General features: G+C 43.3%; 1 protein-coding gene across 3 annotated transcripts in view; it reads right to left on the bottom strand.

The window, feature by feature from the left end:
* Window positions 1-22,779, bottom strand: part of TMEM209 (transmembrane protein 209) — a 247,680-nt gene extending 224,901 nt beyond the window's left edge. For all 3 annotated transcript variants that reach the window (XM_069229331.1, XM_069229333.1, XM_069229332.1), the window contains exons 1-3: window positions 22,659-22,779; window positions 8,593-8,675; window positions 1,208-1,343 (exon numbers count right to left, since the gene is read on the bottom strand). In XM_069229331.1, the coding sequence (XP_069085432.1) occupies window positions 1,208-1,343; window positions 8,593-8,599 (143 nt within the window). In that variant the 5' untranslated portion in view covers window positions 8,600-8,675; window positions 22,659-22,779. The remainder of the gene's footprint in view (window positions 1-1,207; window positions 1,344-8,592; window positions 8,676-22,658) is intronic.
* Window positions 22,780-23,408: the final 629 nt, after the last annotated feature.

The raw sequence follows: 23,408 nt of genomic DNA, 5'->3' as shown, positions 1-23,408 counted from the left end.
TCTCCTCCAGAGGATGAGAAGAACAAAATGGTTACTTATCAGAGGAGTAGTTTTGCAGCTTGAAGAAATTTCTGGATTCACATGCTGTGCATTATTCCGCCATCTAGTTGTTAGGTCCAGAATGTTCTTGCTACCCATCTTTTTTTTCACAGTTATTTTGCTTCTGGGCACCATCTGAGGCCTAAGGGTGCGCATCGGACATCATAGGAGTACGGACATAGCACCAAAAGGTTATACGACAGGCAAAAAGAGAACTAACAAGATTCCAGACTCAACCGCTAGATGGGGGAATAATGCACAGCATGTGAATCCAGAAAATGATTCATGCTCCAAAATCTGCTTCCCTACATCTAGTTCTGCCAAGTCAGGGAAAGACCTCATTAGAGGGGACTTTGTATGCTTTGGTAAGTTATACCATATATCTAGTAAAGGTTGCTTCAGATAAGTGTGGGAGAAAGGATACCACAGTTCCTAAAATAAAGGTAAATTGGTGACACTGGGTCTATGGGCCAGTCAATCAATTTAAGAATTCCAGAGGGAATTATACAGGACCCTATTACAGTCAATTTCACTTCTCCATTACTTTCAACATGCATTTGAGAAACCACTTCAAGAAACGGACATTTGTTTCATCCTTCCTTTTTAAGGGATTCAAAAGCAACATCTTACCAATAAAAACTAAAATATAAGAGCTATGCCTCGTCATAGAATTCTTCAAAACATAGGTAGTGTACTGTCAGTTGAACATGGAGGGCTGTGAGCTCAGACATTCTCTGTCCTAAGGACAGGTTGGCAAGAAAGGAAACCTACTTGGACCACATGCAAGATTACTGCAGGTCTTATGGGAGTGTGAGGCCAACAGAGCAGCCTGATAGTTCATAGTCTCTCTCACACTACCAAAAGCCATTAGTGCTTCAATCTTACTCAAACTAGAGGAGCACGATCAATAGTTACAACTAGGTGACTGTGCAGGTTACAATACTTTGGTACAGCTTGCGCAGCACACTAATGGTACCCTGCTGAGCAACTAGCAAGTACTTTATGTTCTATTCCAATTGGAAGCAGTCTCCAGTGCACTTGTTTGGCTGAAATGTTTACGAGTTTTCTGAGGACAGCCTAAGCCATTTCCTAAGAGTGAAATCAACCCATCTAAGGCGAGGTGCAACAGAAGTGGCACGTACATATATGTTTAAAAAAGTCTACTTACATTTCAGTATATATAAGACCTGCAACAGCTACATTGAGAACACCCCAGGCTAAGACCACTTTTCTGGCAGCTGCCTCCTTCCTCATCTTCATGGTTTGGTCAATAAGTGAAATGCTTGGCTCGTCATTCGCAGTTTCTAGCCAGAGTAAAGACAACATCATAAGAAAAATAAATTTAAAACACTTTTTGTTTTTATGTTGCTTTTAACACCCACAATCTGAATATAGCGATTTGCGGTGTTCAGCTTTAGCACCATCAACAATACATCATTCTCATTCTTAATATGCTCCGGATATTAGAAGGTATATCACCATCTGTTACTTCATATTTGTATTCCTTATTCTTATCAACTTCCATCAAGAACCCATGTAGCCTCGCCCACATCCCTTGTTCTAGTGAGCTTCTAAATTACTTCCCTTCTGTCCATTTCCGATCGTGTTTTCTGACAGACATAGTGAGGTCTCAGTTCTTCCTCTGTGTTACCTTGAGCCTACAGGGTCCGAGAGTTCCTGCTGAATTACTGGCCAATCTGCTAAATCTTCAGTTAATTTATCATCCCTTCTCATAAGCTTCAACAGACCCTTCTCTACCACTGTCCGTTCTTTAGTATAACTTTCTCATGCCTGGACATTTAATGTCTATTGAATTTAATCTTAATTTTACATGGTTCTATGAATTTCATATTAGTACAAGTGATCCTTGGGGTGAAGTTTTGCACTGGAGAATGCATTACATACAACAGCATGAGGGGCACATATAAACACCCAGACTGTACCCTGTATGTGAATTGCCAAGTCTACAGTGACCACTTTGTTAAGTCAGAGATTAGAGAAACTATTTTCTGTGGAAAATGTTTTTTTATACCAGGTAGGCACTGTTAAGTCCAACCGCCAACTCTAGCCTACCTCACCAACCTCTACACACCAGTAAACCAAAGAGATACACAGATAGGAAACAATTTACAAGTAAGAAGAGAAATTTCTAAAACGGCGCACTGAATTAGTCATTTCTCTATATCTCGTATTAAACTGAAAAAAAGGAATCTGAAACGCCATGCTCAACCTTGTACTCATTACATGCCTGTGACATCACCACAAAGAACCTAAATACTTACTTCATCACAAACATCTTGTTAACACCCACACATATTTTTGAAAGTGTTCCACAGTGGAAACCGCATCAAACACCTCAATTACAAACATAAAACCGATGGTGGGCTAGCCATTACCTATAAAAATAATGAGCCTGGCTGCTTACAGGTGGCACCTCACCTTTCACTTTATAAAAATCCTCATTATTCAACTACAATGTTTTTCACTCACTTAAAAAAAAATTAAAAGAAATTCCAGAACTAATCACCACATCTCTCTCAGGTCAAATAGAATCCTGGTCAAAAGGTCACAACCGCACGAGACAAACACAGGAGAACAGATCTCAAACTCTTTCAGGGACTTGCCCTTATTGAATTTCTGCCCAGGCTCAAACTGGTCATTTATCTAAAATGCCAATAGCAGAAGAAGCAATATCTAGACCTCAAGATGACATTAGAAGCTGGGCCCAATTGACCCACCCTTTTACCACCTCAGCCTTTTTTTTTGCTGCTGTAAGGGTAGATGTCAGAAATTAAACAGATCTTTTAGACCTTTTTAAATGATGTCCCTTCAATAATTTTAATGGTATGTCGCCTGTCTACCCATGTCCGTCTTGCAGACAAGGGGTAGAAAGGGCTAAATGATGGAAGGATAAGCCACGGGTAGAAGGTTCCTATCACTTGGTTACACCTAACCAATATAGATGCCAAGACCTCTTTTCTATGTTGTCTGAAAAGAGAGGCAATCAGTCTGGCACTCTGCTTTCAATAATTCCAACAAACTGAAAAAGATGGAAAGGGTCATCTACCAACAGGCAGTCCCACAAGATTCAATAAGATACAAATCACATTCTAGTGAGAAACCTTTGCAACACATGCACAAGTGCAGTCATCTCTTCCAAGGAGAAATACTAACAAACCACAACAGCAGTCAAGTAACAGATATAAAGTCTTCTTTAAAAGGGGGTCAACCCATACATTAACCATCTCCCTAACTCATGTCTGTATTCCATTGTAAAATCAATATAAATTTACTGTCATACCAAATGCAATACCCACTCTTCCATCATGCCTATCCCATCCCTACTTGGATCTAACCAAATAGTCCACACCCCCGCTCAATGACAGACCTTTTTGACATCTTCCATTTCTTTTCTCTTGAACCTGCGTACTAGAAAAGCATCCACATGCATTCGATATACAATTATACAATCATTGACAGCCATGATCTTGTACAGACACACTGATCAGGGTTCAGGCCATGATGAAACTTCCATACAGCTACAGATAAGAACCTCTACAATGGTCACCTAGGCCTACAAGTATTACATTATGGGACCATATTTATAATTCACTTATTCCTCATACCCATAGGATCCAAGAACACCAATGCTATCAAAAAAACTAAAATAATTTAAATCAAACACGCAACCTAATTTAACCATTACTGTACTTTTAGTTTAATATCCAGTATTTAATGTGTAAACAGACACCCTCAGACACAAGCCCTTTTAAATTTCTAAAAAGAAAGACAAGCAGAGAATATGCACACAGACAGCATTTTCAATAAATGAAACTTAACAGTGCCTCTTTAATCAATCAATCAGAGATTTGTGGAGCATGGCTAATCACCCATTGGGTCTCAAGGCGCTGTTTGTGGGTGTGCTGCTAAGTTGAAGAGCCAGGTCTTGAGGTCCTTCCTGAATTGCTTTAGTGATGCGGTCTGCCTGAACTTGAGAGGTAGGATGTTCCATGTCCTGGCTGCTAGAAAGGAGAAGGATCTTTCTCATGCTGTGCTTTCCTGGATCTTGGGGACAGCTGCAAGGGTGAGCAGGGAAGAACAGAGATGTCTGTTGGGTACTCAGAAGGCAAGGCAGTGGTTGAGGTATGCCGGTCCTATGTTGCACAGTGCCTCGTAGGTGTGGATCAGGAGTTTGTATGTGATGAGCTTGTTGACTGGGAGCCAGTGTAGGTCTGTCTCTGAGATGGGAGGAGATGTGGCTGTGTCTGGGGATGTCCAGGATGAGTCTGGCTGCTGCATTCTGGCATCTTTGTAATCTTGACTGAAGTCTCTTGGTGATGCCGGATTAGAGTGCATTGCCGTAGTCCAGTTTGCTAGTGAAGAGTGCGTGGGTGACTGTCTTCCTCATGTTGGAGGGAATCCACTTGGAAATCTTCTGCAGGAGTAGGAGGGTGTGGAAGCATGCCGAAGAAACGGCTTTGACTTGGTGGGTCATGGATAGTGAGGAGTCCACGATGATGCCTAGGTTGCGTGCGTGGTCAATGGGGCGGGGACGTTTCCCAATGCGGTGGTCCACCAAGCATCGTTACAGGTGGAAGGGGTGGAGACGATTACGAGGATCTCTGTCTTAACGGAGCTGAATTTGAGGCAGCTGGCTTCCATCCAGGCGGGACTGCTCTCATCCCATTGTGATAATTTCTCTTGGCCTTTGCAGAGTAATCGGGCAGGGAGAGGATCATCCCTTAGAGGCAATAAGATGCTCCAATGTCCCAGAATTCAGTGCACAGCAGTGTTACTTAATGCAGTTCACAATTACACTCAATAGAGCAAGGCTAAATTAACAAGGATTTATGTTTCCTTACTAGATCTTGAGTTCATCTTTCCTTACTAGTTGTGTTAAGCTGGCAGAATAGCTCAGTAAGTTAAGTAGTTGCTGCTTACGAAAGCAGTGATCTGCAGTTCATCAGATAGGGACAGCTCAGCCTTCCATTAAAAGTCAGTAAATTGAGTACCATTAGATTCTAGAATAGCAAAATCTGCTGTATAACAGCACAAGTGTGGTATGAAACATTATATAAAAATAACCTTTTAGTTAAGGTGAATATTTATTGTTTTGTTTCCAACGAGGAAGAGTTTACCTTCAGCTGTGCCATCAGTCACATCCCCAGCTCTGCTAGACAAAAGTCCCTTCATTAGTGAAATATAGTACATGAAAGAAAAATGTACAATGAGATACATTCCGGACTGTCATTCTTTTGAGTGAGGTGGTAGTTATCAGTAGCAAAGGACTTAGGGTATGGAACACATGCACCAGTCCACAAAATGTTGGCAAAAATGGACACTTCCACTGCAGTTCTTTGCCACTGTCCATAACGAGAGCCTTAAAGTTGTTTTGTCATTAAGGAGTCCTTCTTCAAAATCAATAAGTTGGGTCAAGGTGGAACATAGTTTGGCAGGGCCAGAAATGATGCAGGAGCTAGACAGAGGCTGCATTCATTCGGTCAGTTTAGACTAGAGGTCATGAACCTTACCTTCTTAGACTAGAAGGATAATATCGGTGACAGCTCTGTCCCTCTATCCAGACTGAAAAGCCATCAGTTTGTGTTCTGATATATGAACAACTGCATGCCATCTTCCCTAATACACCCTTGTCAAGATCTTGCAACTTCTAAAGATGTTATGTTTGTAGCTCTGCATTTGTAATCTCAGGTCTGGTTCCTTTTACTGCTGGAATTGTAAACCCGAGGTTGCATGGTGCTAAAGTAACAATGGACTGGGATGCAGCCTGAGTAATTATCAGTGGCTGAGATTAATTCAAGCATTCCATTCATCACATTTTGTATAATTTAAGGAGCTGGCAATACCAACAACCCTTATGACCTCCACTCTCCTCAGTGTTGCTCAAAGAGGAACTGGAGGGTGGAGTGCATCCCCTTATCCTATATTGGTACCTACAAATAGCTGTGGGGCAGATTTCAGGAAGATATAAACATGAGGTAGGCATTTCCCCATCAGCAGCAAGCCTTAATAAAAAGGTGCTACTACTACTGTAGAACTCAAAAGTATATGATTTAACAGGTATTTCAGAGCTCAAAGACTATGCTTTCACAAATATGTCAGACAGTGTTTGGAACAATTTCCTGTATCTGCAATTCAAACTGTTAACTTCCCCTCTACCATATTTCTTAAAGGTGTGTATTACCACACCACGTAGATGTACAAGTGCGCTGTGCAAGTGGGCTGTTTCAACCAATCCCACTCAAAGGAAAGAAGGCTGACCTTTGTTTTGCCGGCTCACCAAAAGCATTTGGTTTGAAACACAAAAGGCAAGGTAGACTGCCATAGGGCATTTTAAAGTAGTCTTTGTTGTCTTAAAGTGCTGACCTCACAGCAGTGGGTTCAGATGAAAAGGCATATGTTAAGTCAGCTATGCTCATATGTTTCACTTCTTAGAGGACAGTCTGATTTGACATACAGAAATGTTGGTTTGTGATCCCAAACACCTCCTTTTAACTTCCCTACCCAATGCTCTTACTTCCCCGATTATAATATTCGGTAACTCATGCCATTTCCTCAACACTTTCACACTAGAGTTTAGACCTTTCCCTGGCAAACCCAGTGCTATCAGCTGTCACATGCACAGAGGCTTATGATGATCAGAAGCCTCCCTCAGAAGTATCACCAAACATTGTGTTTCTTAAGGGGTCCCTTCAAGCAGCCTTTGTACCCACTTGTATTCATTGAGAAGCCTAGTTATTATGTTGTCTGGGTTTTGCAAAAGCAGAATAAGGCCAAATTCAGCATGTTGCTCCAAGGCCTTCAAAGCTTTTGTAAGAGGTGGAAACTTAAAGGACACCTGTAGGACAAATGGCCTTTAGTTCTACATTTATAAAATTCCATGTTGAACAAATATAACACAGTCACAGTGGTACTTGCAAAGCTTTGCACTTGCATTAATGTTGGCCTATGACCGTGTTACAAAAAAATATAATTTTAATATAGCTAGAGGCACAGATATATTTTAGTGAAGGTGAGAACTGTAGGCCAGTTTAGCCTGTTCACTTCCCTGTTTGCTCCAACACTGTACATACTACATATTTTCAGCTCTGCATGATCCTTGACCGGGGGAGATAGACAGCCATCATTCTCCTGTACCTCCCTGCAGCATTAGACATGGTTTCATACCCCATCCGGCACCTGCATGAGCTTAGTATCCAAAGACCCATTTCCCGCTTGATCCGCTTCTTCTCAACAGGTTGATCAGAAACAGTCAGTCTGGCACATTGCCCCTCAGAAGTCCGCAAACTCGTCTGTGGAATGCCCCAAAGGTCTTTGCTCAACCCCACCCTCTTCAACACATACATGATCCCTCTGGCCAACGTCATCTGCATACACAACATCAACATCCTCTCCTTTGCAGACAACACAAAACGTATACTCTCCCTCTCAGACAAGACCCCTAACACAAGAAACAAGTTTACCGCCTGCATGACCGAAGTCACTAATTGGATGGGAGGCAACTGTTTCAAGCTCAACACCGGCAAGACAGAAGTAGGGATATTCGGCAAGTACACCTCACCCTGGGACTCTAACAGTTGGCTACCCGAGCTCTGATCCTACCCAGCACTCATGCCAGGAACCTTAGAATAATTATCAACAGTAAACTAGATATGACTGCACAAGTCAACGTTGTCACTACATCCTGCTTCCAAACATTGAAGATGCTGAAGAAAATTTTCAAACGCCTCCTAAACAGTAGAAAAACTGCAACACACACTCTAGTCACTAGGAAGTTGGACTACAGGAACAACCTTTATGTCAGGATCACCAAATAACTCACAAGAAGACTATAAACCATTTAGGACATGGCGGCTAGATTCATCGTGAACCTCGTACACACAACTCACATCACACAACACATCAGGGAGATCCACTGGCTCCTGATACACAAACGTGCTCATTTTAAACTCCTCACACACACATTCAAGGCACTACACAATTTAGGCCCCATCTACCTCAAGTGACATCTCCTTCCATTAACCACCCAGACACTGCTGTTCCAGAGAACCCAGCCCATACATACACTGAACTAGATCAGGAGAATAGGCCTTCGTACATCGCTTCTAAAGTATGGAATGGCCTTCCCACTCCACATCAAAGCCACCTCCTCTCTTCTCTAACTAAGCAACAAGCTGAAGATCTGACTTTTCAATTAACCAGACCTACCACATGCAATGCTAAGTGCGTACACACACACCTGATCAGCACCAGGATCACCTCATAAGTGATACATGCATTTGTAAAGAGCACTATCATAACATTTGCAGTATTACCCCTTAGCTTTTGACTTCAGTTACACATTTGTTTTCCGTCAGTATTAAAAAAAGGTGGCTTGATTTTAAAAAAAAATGTTTTACTGGTGAAGTAGTGCAAGATTTCAACATTGCATAACTGTGGGCCTTGGAAAGTATTTTAAGGTTCAAACATTACGAGCAGACTACCTAAGCAGAAGCAAACACCAATCCCTCACATGCTGGGTGAAATTCTACTTACCATACATAGCTCTGGTCTCTTGCTGCGGTCAGTGGGATATATTGAGTGATGGGGCAGTGGTATTTGACAGGTGAGGCTTCAGTCTGAAAACAAAACAGAAAAGTGGATAGGACACAGGGTGTAAAAGTAAAAACATGAGGTAAGAGTGCATGAGCCAGTATGAACTAAAATTCTGTTTTATGTTTTGATTTTATTTCTACCTAGGTGTTTTCAATTTACATTATTATCAATAAAACTACAAAAAACATTTCACCCCACCTGTGTCAAAATACATTCTTTCCCCCATTTCAAATCAACTAAAATGTAACAAGCCAAAGTAGGACTTGGATAGAAACTCCACTGAAGGCAGCCAGGCTGGAGACTACAGAGGCCTGGGTATCCGGAGCACACTTTGATGAACTGGGTACAAGGCAGAGTATGACAATTAGTCAATACTGATTGAAGGTGCAGGCGTGGCACGGTGGGGTTGTTTGTTATTTGTCCTATTTGCGATAGTAGGATGGTTTTGGATATCTTGTTGTTTTAAAACCTGGAAAAAAATTGTATTGAGATTTGAAAGTATGACTGTAGTAGGTAAGGAATAGAACTAAAAAATAACTCCTTCCACAGTTTCTATAGGAACAGAAAGCAAGAAGTTGAATGTAGTAGAGTGGAGTAGGAGGATTAGAGTGTTGTTGAGTAGAGGGGAGTAGGATTCAGCTGCAGAGTAGGTTGTAGAGTGCAGTATGGGGAAATAGGGTGAGGTGCGTTAGAGTGGTAGATTGGATTGGGTGGGTGATTTGGATTGGAGTGATAGGGCTCGGGTGGGGTAGATTGGAGTGGACTGCATGGAGGTGGGGTGGACTGGAGTGCGATGGGGTGAATGGGTTGGACTGGAGTGGGGTGGACTGAATCAGGATATGGTGGAGTGGATTGGAGTAGGGTAGGCTGGATGGATTGGACTGCGGTGGCCTGAACTGGAGTGAATAGGACTGAGTGGGGTGGATTAGGGTGTGATGGGTTGGGTTGGAGTTGGGTGGGGTGGATTGGAATGGGGTGTACTGGATTGAAGTGGGGTAGATTAAAAGGTGGTTTAGAGTGGGGTGCATTTGACTGGAGTAGGGTGGATTCATGTGGACTAGACTGGACTGAGTGGGATGGACTAAAGTGGATTGTATTGGAGTTGGGTGGACTATACTGGAGTGAGGTAGATAGGGTAGCAGGACTTGACTTGGAGAATGGTGGGTTGGACTAGACAGGTGTGGGGTGGGGTGGGTTGGACTGGATTGGAGTAGGGTGGATTGGGCTGAAGAGTGGTGGACTGGGGTGAGATGTATTCGATTGGAGTAGGATAGATTGGACTGGGGTGGATTGGTGTGGGGTGAATTGGATTGGTGAGGATGGAATGGGTGGACTGGAGTGAAGTGGGTTGGACTGCGGTGAGGTGGACTGAATTGAGTGGGGCAGATTGAATAGATTGGAGTAGGTTGTTTGGCACTGTAGTGGGGCAGATTGTTTTGGATTAAAGTGGGACAGATTGGAGTGGGGAATGTTGAAATGGATTGGAATGGGGCAGGTTGCTTTGGATTGAAGAGGGGCAGACTGCTTTGGATTGGAGTAGGGCAGATTGTTTTGGAGTGGGGCGGATTGTTTTGGATTGGAGTTGGGCACATTGTATTAGGGTGGATTGGATTGGTTTGGGCAGAGGTGGAGTGGAGCATATTGCTTTGGATTGGAGTGGGGGAAGATAGTATTGGGGTGGATTGGAGTGGGATAAATTAGCTTGGGTTGAGTTGGATTAGATTGGAGTGGGGTAGACTGGAGTGTGGCGCACTGAAGTGGAGCGGGTTTGAGTGGAACAGATGGTTTTGGATTGAAGTGGGGAAGATGGGAGTGGGGCGGATTAGAGTGGGGCAGATTGTTTTGGATTGAGGTGGATTACAGTGGGGCAGATTGCTTTGGAGTTGTGCAGATTGTTTTTGATTAGAGGTGGCAAACTGGATTGGGGCAGATTAGATTGGGGGTTGGGATGATTGAAGTGTGGTGGGTTGGAGTAGAGTGGATTGGGGTGGGGTAAAGTGGGATTGAGGCGTATTTGAGTGGGATGGATTGTGGTGTGCTGCATGATTATGTGTTAAAGGATCATTTCAGAGATTACACTGTTGCTTTGCAATATTTCGAACAAGTTCATTGTCATCTTTTGAGAACAGTGCCCACGAGCAAAAACAAAAGAAAACATGATTGGAAAGTGAGACAATACCACCTGGCAAAATAAAAGAAAGCTAGCTTCAAAAAATAAAAATAAAAAACTTTGCAATTTTGTTAGTCCTGCTGGACATTTTTTTGCCAGCCACAAGCCTTCTGTTTGAGGGGCACTAGAAGTTAAAAAGAACAACAAAAAAAATAGTACCTTGATCATGTCAGAAGCAGCATACGAGCACAATTAAGTTGAATCAATTAGTGCTTGATCCCTGCTCCACAAAGAGGAAAGAAATGTTGCCAGGCGTGCCTTGACAAATTACTAGGATGTAAAAAGGAGTGCCACCCAAACCAACAAATGGTGAGTGACAGGGGGGCTCCAAGCCATTTACTGAACACAACAGTCTCGCAAGCGAGACGCAAGGGCTAACGCATATCTCGCAGGCTCAACTCCAAAAATAGGAGCAGTGCACTTCGCGGACTGTCGAAAGGCTGCAGTTAAAAAGGGGCAGAGTTATTATCTGTACACAAAAAGAAGAGAGCAATGGGAGTGTTGCTAGCCCACACCGCCTCCCTATAGAAATTATATCATCACTAATGGTGTGGGGTAGTAGGAACTGAAGGTCAGACTAGGTCAGTCTTTTTTTCAGTGGTGTTGGAAAGGTCACTGTAGATCCTCAGGTCGGGAAGTCATTGCTGGAAAAATGTCCAAGCTAAGGGCTGCTGTGTTGCCTACAGGGGGGTGGGGGATTTCCCTTACGGACTAGGTGGTCTCACACACATAATAGTGTCTTGCTTCATCATATGACCACCTAGCCCCACCCAAGTAAGATGATACTACTTGGGCAGACTCAACCTCGTGGTTAAAAGAACCCGAGGGAGTGCTGAAATTAAACTGGCTGGATAGTTACATTGATCCAGAAGGGGTGAATACTAAAATTACCAAGCATGTCGCCAGTAGCTTCTGCTAATTTTAATGAAGGTGCATGCTGGTAAACCTAAAACTAAAGGGGAAAGGCTCGTTGGAGAGTAATGTCTCTTGGAGTCTAAAAGAAAAAAAGTGGATGACCAACATGTTTCTGCCCTCACTCAGTGCTGGTAGGTCAGGGGCATTCGTCAGGGTCGGAGCACACGCAGTAAGTGGGGTGCTCAAAAAGTGAAAAATGTATATGGCCTACCTGAACGGGTAGTTCACGGTGGGGTAGGCCCCAGGGTAAGGGGCAATCTGCCTCTGGTCTGGCTAGTGCCGGGGGGGGGGGGGGGGTTTCCCTTGTAGTCACACTCACTCCAAAGGGAATACCAAGGGGGGTTACCTACATGCCGGAGCCAGGCCTGTCTCTGTAGTGTGGTACTCTCCATTTCTGCCACAGCCAGGAGCTAAAGCCTCCACGCCACCAGTGGCCGATCGTCCCACTAACAATGTGTTATTAGCGTCAAGCTTAGGAAAAAGTGCCTCAGTCCTCGGGAAGCATTCCTGGAACACACCTCCTGATCCAGGCAGCTGTGCAAGTTGAGTATTGTGGTCCAGTACCCAGACAGTGATCCACACACCCACAGCATGTGGTGCAAGTATGAGTCAAGAGTGTGCCAAAAGAAGCAGGCTGCATCCATCCTGGGGAAGTACTGGTTAATCTTTGCTGGAGTTAGGTAAGCTCTGTGTAAAACAAACAAAAACGTACAAGTTTAAATCTAGTGTTATTATATACTAAAGCAAGGTAAGCCAGCACTCTCCCCACATTCTTTATCCGCGAGATGGGGAAGGGGGTTGATCTAGCGCCTCATCCCATGTCACGTAAAGAGCTGTTAGTGGCATTTGGCTGTGTTCCTGAAGGGCTCATGATAGGCAGCTGACGAGGCAGCAGCCATTCCCTATAGTATAGGAGTACTGTATGAGAAAGTAAAATGGGGGTGCTCCATCTGTGATGTTCCAGGTGGAGTGCAGTGAGCAGCAGAGCGCATTAGAAGTTTCCACCGTGAAACATTCCAGTGTTTGACAAATTTGGTAAAAGGCATTAAAGTGCCACTATTAAAGATGTCCCCTCCAGGTTGAAATACTCTCAGCCTGCCATTTCTCTAAGATAGGCGCCAACAGTGGGCCCTTGGTACGTGGGGAGCCTAAAACAGGATCACTGGGGTCGAGTTAGTGATGTGTATACCTCTGAGACAGCAGTGAAATGGTACGCGAAGAAGATGTGGGGCAGTGGGCATCCTAGTCTGAGTGGGGTGGAATGAACTTAGCAGGTGGCGCAGTTGCCAAGGGAGTAGGATTGAATTCATGTTCGCAGGTGGCGTTCAACAAACTAACCACCAGGATGTTATGAAGTAATGTTCGTAGTTTGAAGCGCCTAGGCCTCCCCGTGCTGAGGGCAGTCACCGCTTAGACAGCACTACTCTGTAACGATCCACTCACTAGATACGGTCGCCGAGCACTATGTTCAAGGAGCAAAAAAAGGAAGCCGGTAATGAAAGGGGGAGGGTGGCAAAATAGTACAACAGATGGGGGGACAAGACTATTTTGGAAAGTACTACAAAGAGCGGCAGGGTATACCAAAAGAAGATCTGGCTGTGTATACCTGCTGCTACCCTACCAAGGTTGCCATCCAGAAGGGTCTCCTCATTGTGGTAAACCTGAATTCCCAAGTACCTAAATGTTTGCGCCTGCAATGGTAGCAGCTCACCACCCACATTTATGCCAGTGTTTTCGGAATGTGGGTGCAGGGGCAAAAGGCAAGATTTTCGCCAATGACAAGAAGTTCAGAAATTTTCTGCTAAGCCTCAAGTCTGGTGATGTCAGAGAGGTCTGTCATTGAGTCCCAGATATAAAGCATTAGGTCATCTGCATAAAGAGAACTGAGTGAGTTCTGTCTCACGCAGTTTCCCTGTGTAAACAAATGGTGGCTGGGTCAATGCCAAGTGCAAATAAAAGAGTGGACAGTTGGCAATCCTGCTTTGTGCCCATAAAGCTGTAGCAGGTAAGCATCCTGGTTCTAACCCTTGCCATTGGTGCATCGTACAGGAGCCAAATCATTTTAAGTGTGCATTCTGCCAGTTAATGAGAATCAAAGCTTTTCTCCAGATTTAGCACAAGGTGGGCTGCCCAAAGCCATAGTCCCTGGCCAGCCTCCAGGATTTTGAAAAACTTACATTCTTCCCAGGATTAACCTGTTCTGGTCAGTATGCACCATTCGTGGAATAAAAGTGAGTAGGCATTCAACCATAATCTTACTGTGGATCTTTTCATTGTGTAAAACATTATTAGTGGGGAATACAAGGCAATGACATAAGCATCTCTGCCTAGTTCGGGAACAGATTATTAGTGTGGCTTCTTAAAGCAATAGCAGGAAATGGCCTTCTGCCACTACTGTATAACAGAAATATTCCAGCTGGAGCAGAAGCGGTCTGAGAAAGTCTGGTAGAATTCGATTGGGAGGCCATCCGGAACTGGAGTCTTGTTGGTGGCAAGGACGTGAATCGCTTCTGTAATCTCTTCTACGGAAATAGGTAGGACGAGTTCCCTTTGCTGGTCTGGTGTGTTCTGAAGCACGGGGAGATCTTGAAAGAAGGCTGGAAAGGCCTTATCTGTGGTGTTCTGGCGAGGGACATAGACTTATGAATAATGTATTGTGGAGGCCACATGTATGCCCTCTTACATGTGGGTGTGTCACAACTCTGGTGAGAAGATGGCACTATAGATGGGGGGGGAGCAGCAGATTTGTCTATCTCGGCATGGGTCCACAAAGCACGCACAGCACAGCTGACGCAGTGGAGCTGGCCCTTCAGGATGGTATGCGTAGTCCACGCTGTCAGGAACGTTTCACGACAAGAATCGACCACAAGAGACCAGGCTTCCAGATGAAGCAAAGAGTCCTTGCTGAAATGCAGCTCCCTTTTGACCACTCTGCAAGCATCGACAATGCTGATCAAGGGGTCCCTAACTACGACCTTAAAAGCATCCCATTCAATAGCTGGAAATTAATGACTGCACTACTGTGTTTCAAAGTGAGATGGGACCAGGGAGCAAGGGGCTCCCCATCGGATACCGGCAAGCAGAGGATTGTACTCTCACACAGCCTGACCCAAGTAAGTAACTTGGGAGAATAAAGTCTAGGTTACTCTGTCTAGTTCATCATTTAAGATATATGAAAAGTGACTAAGAGGAGTATACCCGGACACCCAAGTGGTGCCTGCGCTAGAAGTCCTTTAAAGACAAATCTTGAGGAGACTGCACAAGATGTTTAATATGCTTCACGGTCTGTGGCTGAGGTAAAGGAGGGAAGGATTGCGCTAGCACTGTATCCAATACGATGCCTCCGATCTGAGTAACCTGGCCCAGTGGGATAAAACCCCAGACAAGCAGTCGAAGACAACTAACTCATCACGAATCATTATGCCAACGCAATCTTCACCTACTTCCACACCCTCTGCAGGATCTTCAAATGGCTCCCGCAAGAAACTAGACACATCACACAACCCCTCATGATCAGCCAACTAGACTATGGCTCCGCATAACTAGCCCTCGCGACCACCACACTAATTCGCTGCAGCATCTATGGAGGTTGCTCATTTGCATTACTAGCAGCAAAGCCTCGAACAACATCCCCCATAACCTAAGAGCATCCCCCTCCATCCAGGAGTTCAGAAGAGATCTCAAGACATGGCTGTTTGACTGAGACAGACGCATTGCTACAGTGCCTTGATACCCTCACCAGTGATTAGTGTGCTATACTAATTTGCTGATTGATTTTTGTTAACACAGCACTAAAATAGAGAACACTTAAAAATATGTAAAGGCAAGTTATAATAGTGATTCCCTACTTCTGATTAAACAAGCACGGTTATCCAGTCTTAAAATATGGCACACTGATTGATATGTTTAGCTAACCATCTGAATGTGGGTGCAAACAAAAAAACAAGTCACTGCACTACTGGCGTGACATTTTAAGACCTTTGAAATCCAATGCTTTGCTACCAATTTAATACTTTGTTAGAACTTTTGAATAGAAACAACATTATCTACATACAAGATAGGTATATTGCATTGTCTGTCAGACAATCATTTTTTAAGTTGTGACATCCATGAGTGGAACACTTTTTTTTAGGAGGTTATGAAGATAATGTACTTACCACAAGGTTGATAACTGTTCCCTTCATCACCTATCATAGGCTGCCTACCAAAGACAATATACACTGCTGTATATTATGATGCTAAGTTCAGAAGTGTAGGAATGCTAATCCATTGCTGGAGCTGTAACATGCTCCATTCTCTCAATCCCAGCCAATAGGTATTTATTTCCACCAAGGATACATTCCAGTTTCCAGAGGCAAAGTTTGTTGCTAGCTCACTTAGTTGATTGAGCCTATACAGGCAACTGTACTTCTTAGGCCAAACCAGGCTTCTTTTAGCCCACTGATACCTTTTGTGGTGGTCAAAGTAATAGGTACAACAGTGAGCAGGACATACTCAAAATATCTGTCTCCCACGTTCAGCATAGTATTTATAGTTTTAGGTCCTGTGCGACCCGGTGGCAGGAACGAGAACCTGTTGCTAAAGAAACAGGGGAAGCAGGATACTGCCTGCTCCTTCGTTCAGATGCCTGCTAGCAGATCAAGTATGGAGCCCTGAAAGTGCCCTGCTAAATGGTGGTATACTGAAGAAACTAATAAAAGGCAGTTACATCCAAAGGACCGAACAGGAAGAAATCATCCAATAGTTGAAGGGAAAAAAAGTAGTCTTCCCAGAAGTAATGCATAATAAAAGATTTTTCAACAGCATCACTGAAAGGATACTGAAGACCTCCTGTTTCAATATATAAGGAAATTCTTAGCAAGAGAAAGAAATTATGTAGAAAGACCCAAATTCCCAGGATTCTTAGCAAGGATTTGCTTTACAAGGGTTTAATAGAACATTGTCACCTATATAGTAAAGGTGAACTCTGATGGTGGATTTGATGACACAGGGTTCTTTAAAGTCAGAAGATTCAACACCATTAGACACTGTGGATAAGTCGACTAAGTTGTCAAAAAGGTCTTACACAGCCTCCAACTTTGCTATATTTTCAATTCACATGATAATATGGAGACCAATATTTACCTAAAAACTTTCAGAGTTTAACGAACTGTATGCAATAAAGGTGGGGACTTCATTTACATTTGTTTTCTTATGGAGCACCAAGTGAGGTTTCTGGCAGGCAGCTATCTGAAAATTCCTGTAACTTCTCAAATTGCTCAGCAATTATAATAATGGCTGGTACCAACTTATTTCAAGAAAAGCTTGCAGTTACATTAATGTTCTCTTGTAGTAATAATGGCAGATGCCATCAAGGAATTTTCAAAAGCAATACGTCCATTGAGAACACATCACGGAATATGGTCAATCCAAAGAAAAGTCAAAGTCCTCAAATGGAAAGATACATTAGCCATTTACAAAGCTCTTCTTCGTTTTCAGCAATACATTTGCAACCAAACGTGTTAATCAAGACAGACAATACAGTAGAAATGTATTTTGTACATAAACAGAAGGATAGATAGGTCCCTCTCAATCTCACGGCTCAACATAGAGCGAGCTGGGCAGAAGGTTATCTTCTTCTCTGAAGGCTGTGCACACCAAGGGAAAGGATACAACTGTGGATTACCAAACAGGCTATTCCCTGCCCCTCAACATTGTGCCAGTCTGACTAAAGGATTGAGAGTGCTTTTTCTCCTTCGAGATTCAATGCAACTTATCCTCAAGATCAGAGCAAAAGAGCCTATTTCCCCCTCCACTGCTTTCTTGGCCGTATCAGTGCATCGCTCCTTCAGATAAAGATTCCTCTGCACAAAAACAACAGCGCCTTCTTTCAGTGCAGCAACTCTCACAATAGCAAAGGAGATATTGGAAAGGATATCAACCGTATCAGGTTTCAAGGAGCTCAGAACACTCTGCTCTCCTTTATTGCTTTAGAAAGGCTCCCGAAATCAGAAGTTAGAGTTTGAGAAGTGTAAGCACCATAAATACCTGCCCTCTCTTGGAAAGATTAGCCCCAGCGTAGGATTTCTTCAAAAGCTGAATACATTTTCTTATCAACCTGCTCTTTAAGTATGCTCTCCTATGCCATAGAAGTTCTGCCAAACAGATTTGCAACTAAAGAGAGTGTGACTCAGGCGCAGATTTATCAATGTTCTCTAACGGATAAAGCAGAGACATAAATCTAGGTACATTAATTGTGTCCATACCCTTCTATTTCCTATTAACAATGTCAAGCGCATTATTGTGAATAGGAAGATTCAAAACTTTAGGCTGCTGAAACTGTTGAAGAACAGGCTCTATAAATGTACATAACTCCACAATGGGAAACTCATGTTCTGATGTATTCTAGCCAAAATGTCAGGCAACATATCTTTATCAACATATTTTCCCTTGAAAATCTGATGGGAGGACTGCAACGCCTTCCTCCTCCCCTCTCGAACTAGAAATAGGGGATTAGTGGTCATCAGGAGTCTGGAGGAGTGGTGAAAATCCACTTGTCATCATTCCTACTTTTAAGCGCCTGAGGAGTATTACTTGAGAACAGGGTAGCCAAAACAATTTTCTTAACTATGTCCTTCAAGTCCTGGTCATCCTTCTTAACACTCCTTCCAGGTCTGAAGGGAGATGAACCAGATGAAGAAGTATCTAAGTCTCCTTTTCCTGGACTGCTTGTCTACTGCACAACAAAGCATGGAGAGAATGCTCAGCAGTGTAACTGGCTACCACAGCTCACAACCGTAAACCCAGAAAACTGTCAGTGTACATGCCAAATACTTCCCCTTGAACCAGCGCAGACAAGAAATGAGTTAAATAAAGACTGGAAAATAAACATGCTGCACCTGAAATGAGTACTGAACCGTTACCGCTAATTAATACCAGCTGGCTGTAAAACACAGGTGTGCGTGTTCCCCGACCCCACACATGCACACCTATATATCAGGAATAAGGAAATAAATGTCTAACACCAGTCAACACAGATACCGCTGCACTCATCACAGCCCCTCCGCCAACCAGTCACAAAGAAGATGAGCCACATCACAGGTCTGTCATTCCAGCACACAGCAAAGCCCTTACCTTACTTCATGCCCTCCACCCACACCGCCGCACAGTGAGAGGAGTCCTCCAAAGAGGAAGCAAAGACAGACTGTACATCCTGCCTCATCCTCTGTCACTGTAATGTATTAATCCCCATGTGCCCGGCACACAAGGAGGAACACCATCTTTGAAAAGACCCAAGACCGGAAGGGGTCCCAGACCCTGTTCCCACCCTGGTCAGAGGAGAAAAAAAAACAGGAAGTGATGTGGGCAAGAGGGGGGTTAAAACCCTAGGGCGGGTGTTTTTTTTTTTTTTTACCCTCCTGGTCGAGGTGGAGTTCACCTCAAAAGTCATAAGTGGTACGAGCACATGGGATGTACAGATAATGAATATTACTGTTAAGTAACCGGGCATAGGTACTCACACTTTCAAAGAAGCAGCTGTCCACAAATCAATTTACACTTTAAGAAACAACTTCGAGTAGTAACTTCCTTTACACACAAACTCTGTGAATTACGAGTGTTTTGATAACTTCCATCTATAAACCTCTGCATGAACATACCCGCTTGCTCAAGAAACAATGAATCTATGATAGTACATGGCCAGAAAAAGAGTGTCTGAGAGGCAGCTGTGGTCAGTGCTAGAAAGTAGTGGGAACTCGCAGGATCCTAGTCCCGGCAGCTATTTCTGGGGAACTATGCAGAATTTGACCTGGTGTCATTTTCTGACACCAATACATAATTCAACAGCGCCTGCATGCCTCGTGTATACCGTTTATAGCAGCAACTTTGAGGCTGTGAGTTTTTTTTTTAGTTTATATTCAACAACGTTTGGCCCAAAACAAAGGGCTTATTTAAAGGGCCATCAGCCCTCCTTTTGTTCAGATATCATCCTGGCTGGTAGTCGTCTTGAGCCTGAAACCTAGAGGCCAATGCCATGGAAGGAAACAAAGGCGCACAGCTTGTACTTAGAAGTAACTATTGGAGGCAAGTTTTTAACATTGGTCAACCCCCAACCTCACACACAGGAGATGTGCTTGCTCTGTAAGAACGCCAAATGTAAGTGTTTGTATGATTAATTATTACATAAATAATTGATATAATTGTGTATTTAATTCTTTTAAAGTGTGTAATTCAATGAACAGGTAGTGTTACATAAGGGTTATAAGCAATGTTATCTCTAAGGCGTGTCCTGAAAGGACACAGCAAGTGCGGTCTCATTACTTTGACAGTTGACTACCTGCACTGTTATGGGTTTAGTAATAGAACAGTGGTGGCAGCATACCGTGCTTAGTGCACCCATAGTTGTGACTAGACTATTTTATTGTGTCGCCTGAGTAAAAGCTCACTGATCCACTTGTGCAAAGTTCTGCTTCTATTCACTAGCATCCATTCTACCACTATCATACTAAGAATATGTTGTACGTTTTTCTGTATGTGGTCACCGTGGCACATGCTTTGGGTGTATGAGTGAGACAAAGTAAATTGGAGTATATGGCAGCCATTCTGGATGCCCCTACCCTGGCCCTCTGCACAAGGGGGGGGGGGGTGAGGTTGTTTTGCTAGAGGCAGAGTGTGGGCGGAGGGGGAGATCACAAGAGATTTCTCCAATAGGGAACAAATAGTGCACAGACGACATCAGTACATGTCTGTTGACACATAAAAATGGTACTGTGTGGGTAGTAGTACTGGGAACTTCATGTGCAGACAAACGAGATACAACAAAGACCGAATTGTATGATTCCCTCACACTACAGGTTCAGCATCTAAAGTGAAGTTTCCTTCCTTTAATAGGGCAGCATAAGCAGCAGTTGCACCAGCTTCCTCAATACAAACCAAGCACTGAAGGTGAAACAGAAGTGAATGCTTGTCACACACAGCAAGGTCACAGAATGGGCACCAATTATAAAAATCAACTTTACATATCGGATGTATACTACAGAAAGTAGAAATACAAGTGTCCCTCACAAAAACAGGATAGTAATGAAAGCAAACGTGCAGGCTTTCCTCACTCGTAACAGGTACAGCATGGGAAGCAGCAGTGCAGGCTGTAGTGATAAAAATTGGCACAGGAAGTTGCAATGTTACCTACACTCGGGGAGAGGGTTAAATAAGGAGAGGAGATAAAGAGATAGACATGAAAGGGGCACTAATAGAGATGAACATAAGAAAATGTGATCGAGATGTCTTCTCGCACAAACTGTATTTGTGCAGTGAAAATGTACTTTGCAACAGCACATAGGTAACACTCTAACACAGTGCCCTCTCATAGGTGGTTATAGCTCTAACTCTATGTGCTTGCTCTTCACTTGAATATACTCCTCGTTGAAGTTGTGTGTAGTTCCTCCCGACCAGGAGGCTGAAGTTTGACCCACATGTTTCCAGCGCAGGCAATAACTAAGTTTCATTTTGAGTTATGGAGCTCCTGCCAAAATCCAAACACACAATATACGGGCAAGGTAAAACCTCACCTCTAAAAATGGATGTACTTTATGTTTCAAACTGTCCAATTAAATGGGCGTGAGGGGCTTATATTGCAGTTGAATTGGATCTCTATGTACCCGTATTGTGTAAATCAAGGTCATCCGTTCTGTTGTATTCATTTTTTGTGCATGTAAGTGCTTGATGTGCAGCATGACAGCCTCCATGACAATGTGTGTTGTATTGAGGCTTTGCACAAACTAGCATTATGCTCTTATATATAACCCTGGAAATAACACTGCTGTCAACTAATATGATTTGGCAGTCATTTAAATGCCTTACACGTTTAATGTGCAGCAATAACTAGTCATGACAACCTTAACAGCTTAGGGAAGATGGCAGTCCAGGTAAATTTCAGCAGAGCTGTGGACGCAATGAGTTTCCATTTATCAATTGGAGAACTCCTAGACATGCTGATAGGTACAATATGCATTATGTTAATGCCAACGCCTCTCAATACTTGAGCAGCTGTCCGGAATGTTCAGGCACCACACATGTATAGTGAAAGTACAGTTGGATATCATGACAGCACACACACAAATCAATCCAAATGCCAAAAACACAACACTGATTTGCTGCTATTATACCATAAATAAACCATCTGTTGGAATAATCATTTTACGGGCTAAAAATTGGTATAATATAAAAACCATTATCAAATACTGCTTCCATTGTGGAAGAGATATTTCTCTTTTGTGCATTCTGTTCTGTCTACCTAATTGGCACATATATGATTAATAGCTACAAAGACAAAAGTATTCTGGGATCTGAGGCAATATTTGAAGTACTGGACTGGTCTGGGAGCTCTCTTTCAAGACAGACTGTAAGACCTTAAATTTACTAAAAATGTCTAGGGAACGTTGGGCTGCAAAAGCCAACATACTTTTAAATTTCCCTCTTGTTATTGTGAGGGCAGGAGAGGGCCTTTTAAGAATCTTTTCTTTAAAAACACAGCTTTGAAAGGGCTTTCTGCCATTAGAGCGACATAAACAGAGAGGATATAAACAGCCATTTTCTAAGTGAATCCTAGCACTGGCGCAGGACACAAATGTGCAGCAGCAATGGTTTGTCTGGCACACATTACTTCCCGGACATTTTTTTTTAAAAAAAAGATCTAGATTTGGCGCCATTTTCAAGGATAAAAACTGGAGCGGTAAGGCAGATGTATATAGAATATTCGCTGGTGTAAATCAGACGTAATCCGTCAGATAATTAATTATACGTTGTGCTTTTCGGTGTTTTGCGTGTTATTACAAGTCTCACCAAGACAGTTCTAGAAACACAAAAAGAACGCGAGCTTAAACAGCTCTGCAGCAACGCCTTCAACTTGCTGAAGTATTAGTGCAACCACTTGTCTCTTACTTACACTAGCCGACCGCAAATACAGACTAACGTCCTCAGTTAACTTCTTGCCGGGATACATGTGTCCATGATTTCAGCACTTCCGGGTCGTATCCTAACCAATTCCATATCTAAATATATTCTAGTAGCTGTCTAAAGGATTGGCAACACTCGTGATGTGCAAAATGACACGGGATTGGAGGATCGTCAACCAATCGTAGTGCGCTACACAGGATTCCAATGTCTTTATTGGCCGTTAAGTTCTAACTGTTCTACGTCCATTGGTGGCTGTTAAAAGCGCGAGCCCGCCTTTGCTGGTCTGTGACGTCAGTAGGACCTGGCAGCAAAACGTCAGTCGCCCGGACCGGTCTGAAAGCAGATCGTGGTGTAAGCGGGATAGGTCAGGGAGGATGTGGCAGTGTAGTATTTACCTCGGGAGGCGACTCCAGGTGGTGGGATTGCGAGATGAACACTTTCTTATTTAAGGGTTCCTCGGCTGGTGACTTATCTGACTGGGCGTCTGCTAGGGTCGGACCAGCAGCTAAAAGAAGCAAAAGAAAATGTTTGCAGACTAGCGTCACATTTGTCCGAATGAATGAGGCGAACGGTTTCCAGGGGAATTGGGATCTTCATCGTTAAATCATTTCTTAGATATCTTCTGAGTTCTCAAAATATTCCATGTCCAATATGGAGTTCCTAATGTACAAACGACAGACGTGCGAAAATACCACCTTCAAAGATATCAAGTACCCATCAAAGAAAGATACTTTCTTAA

This window comes from Pleurodeles waltl, chromosome 4_1 (genome assembly GCF_031143425.1).
Source record: "Pleurodeles waltl isolate 20211129_DDA chromosome 4_1, aPleWal1.hap1.20221129, whole genome shotgun sequence".
Lineage (NCBI taxonomy): Eukaryota > Metazoa > Chordata > Amphibia > Caudata > Salamandridae > Pleurodeles > Pleurodeles waltl.
This window is presented reverse-complemented; position numbering and strand designations above follow the sequence as displayed.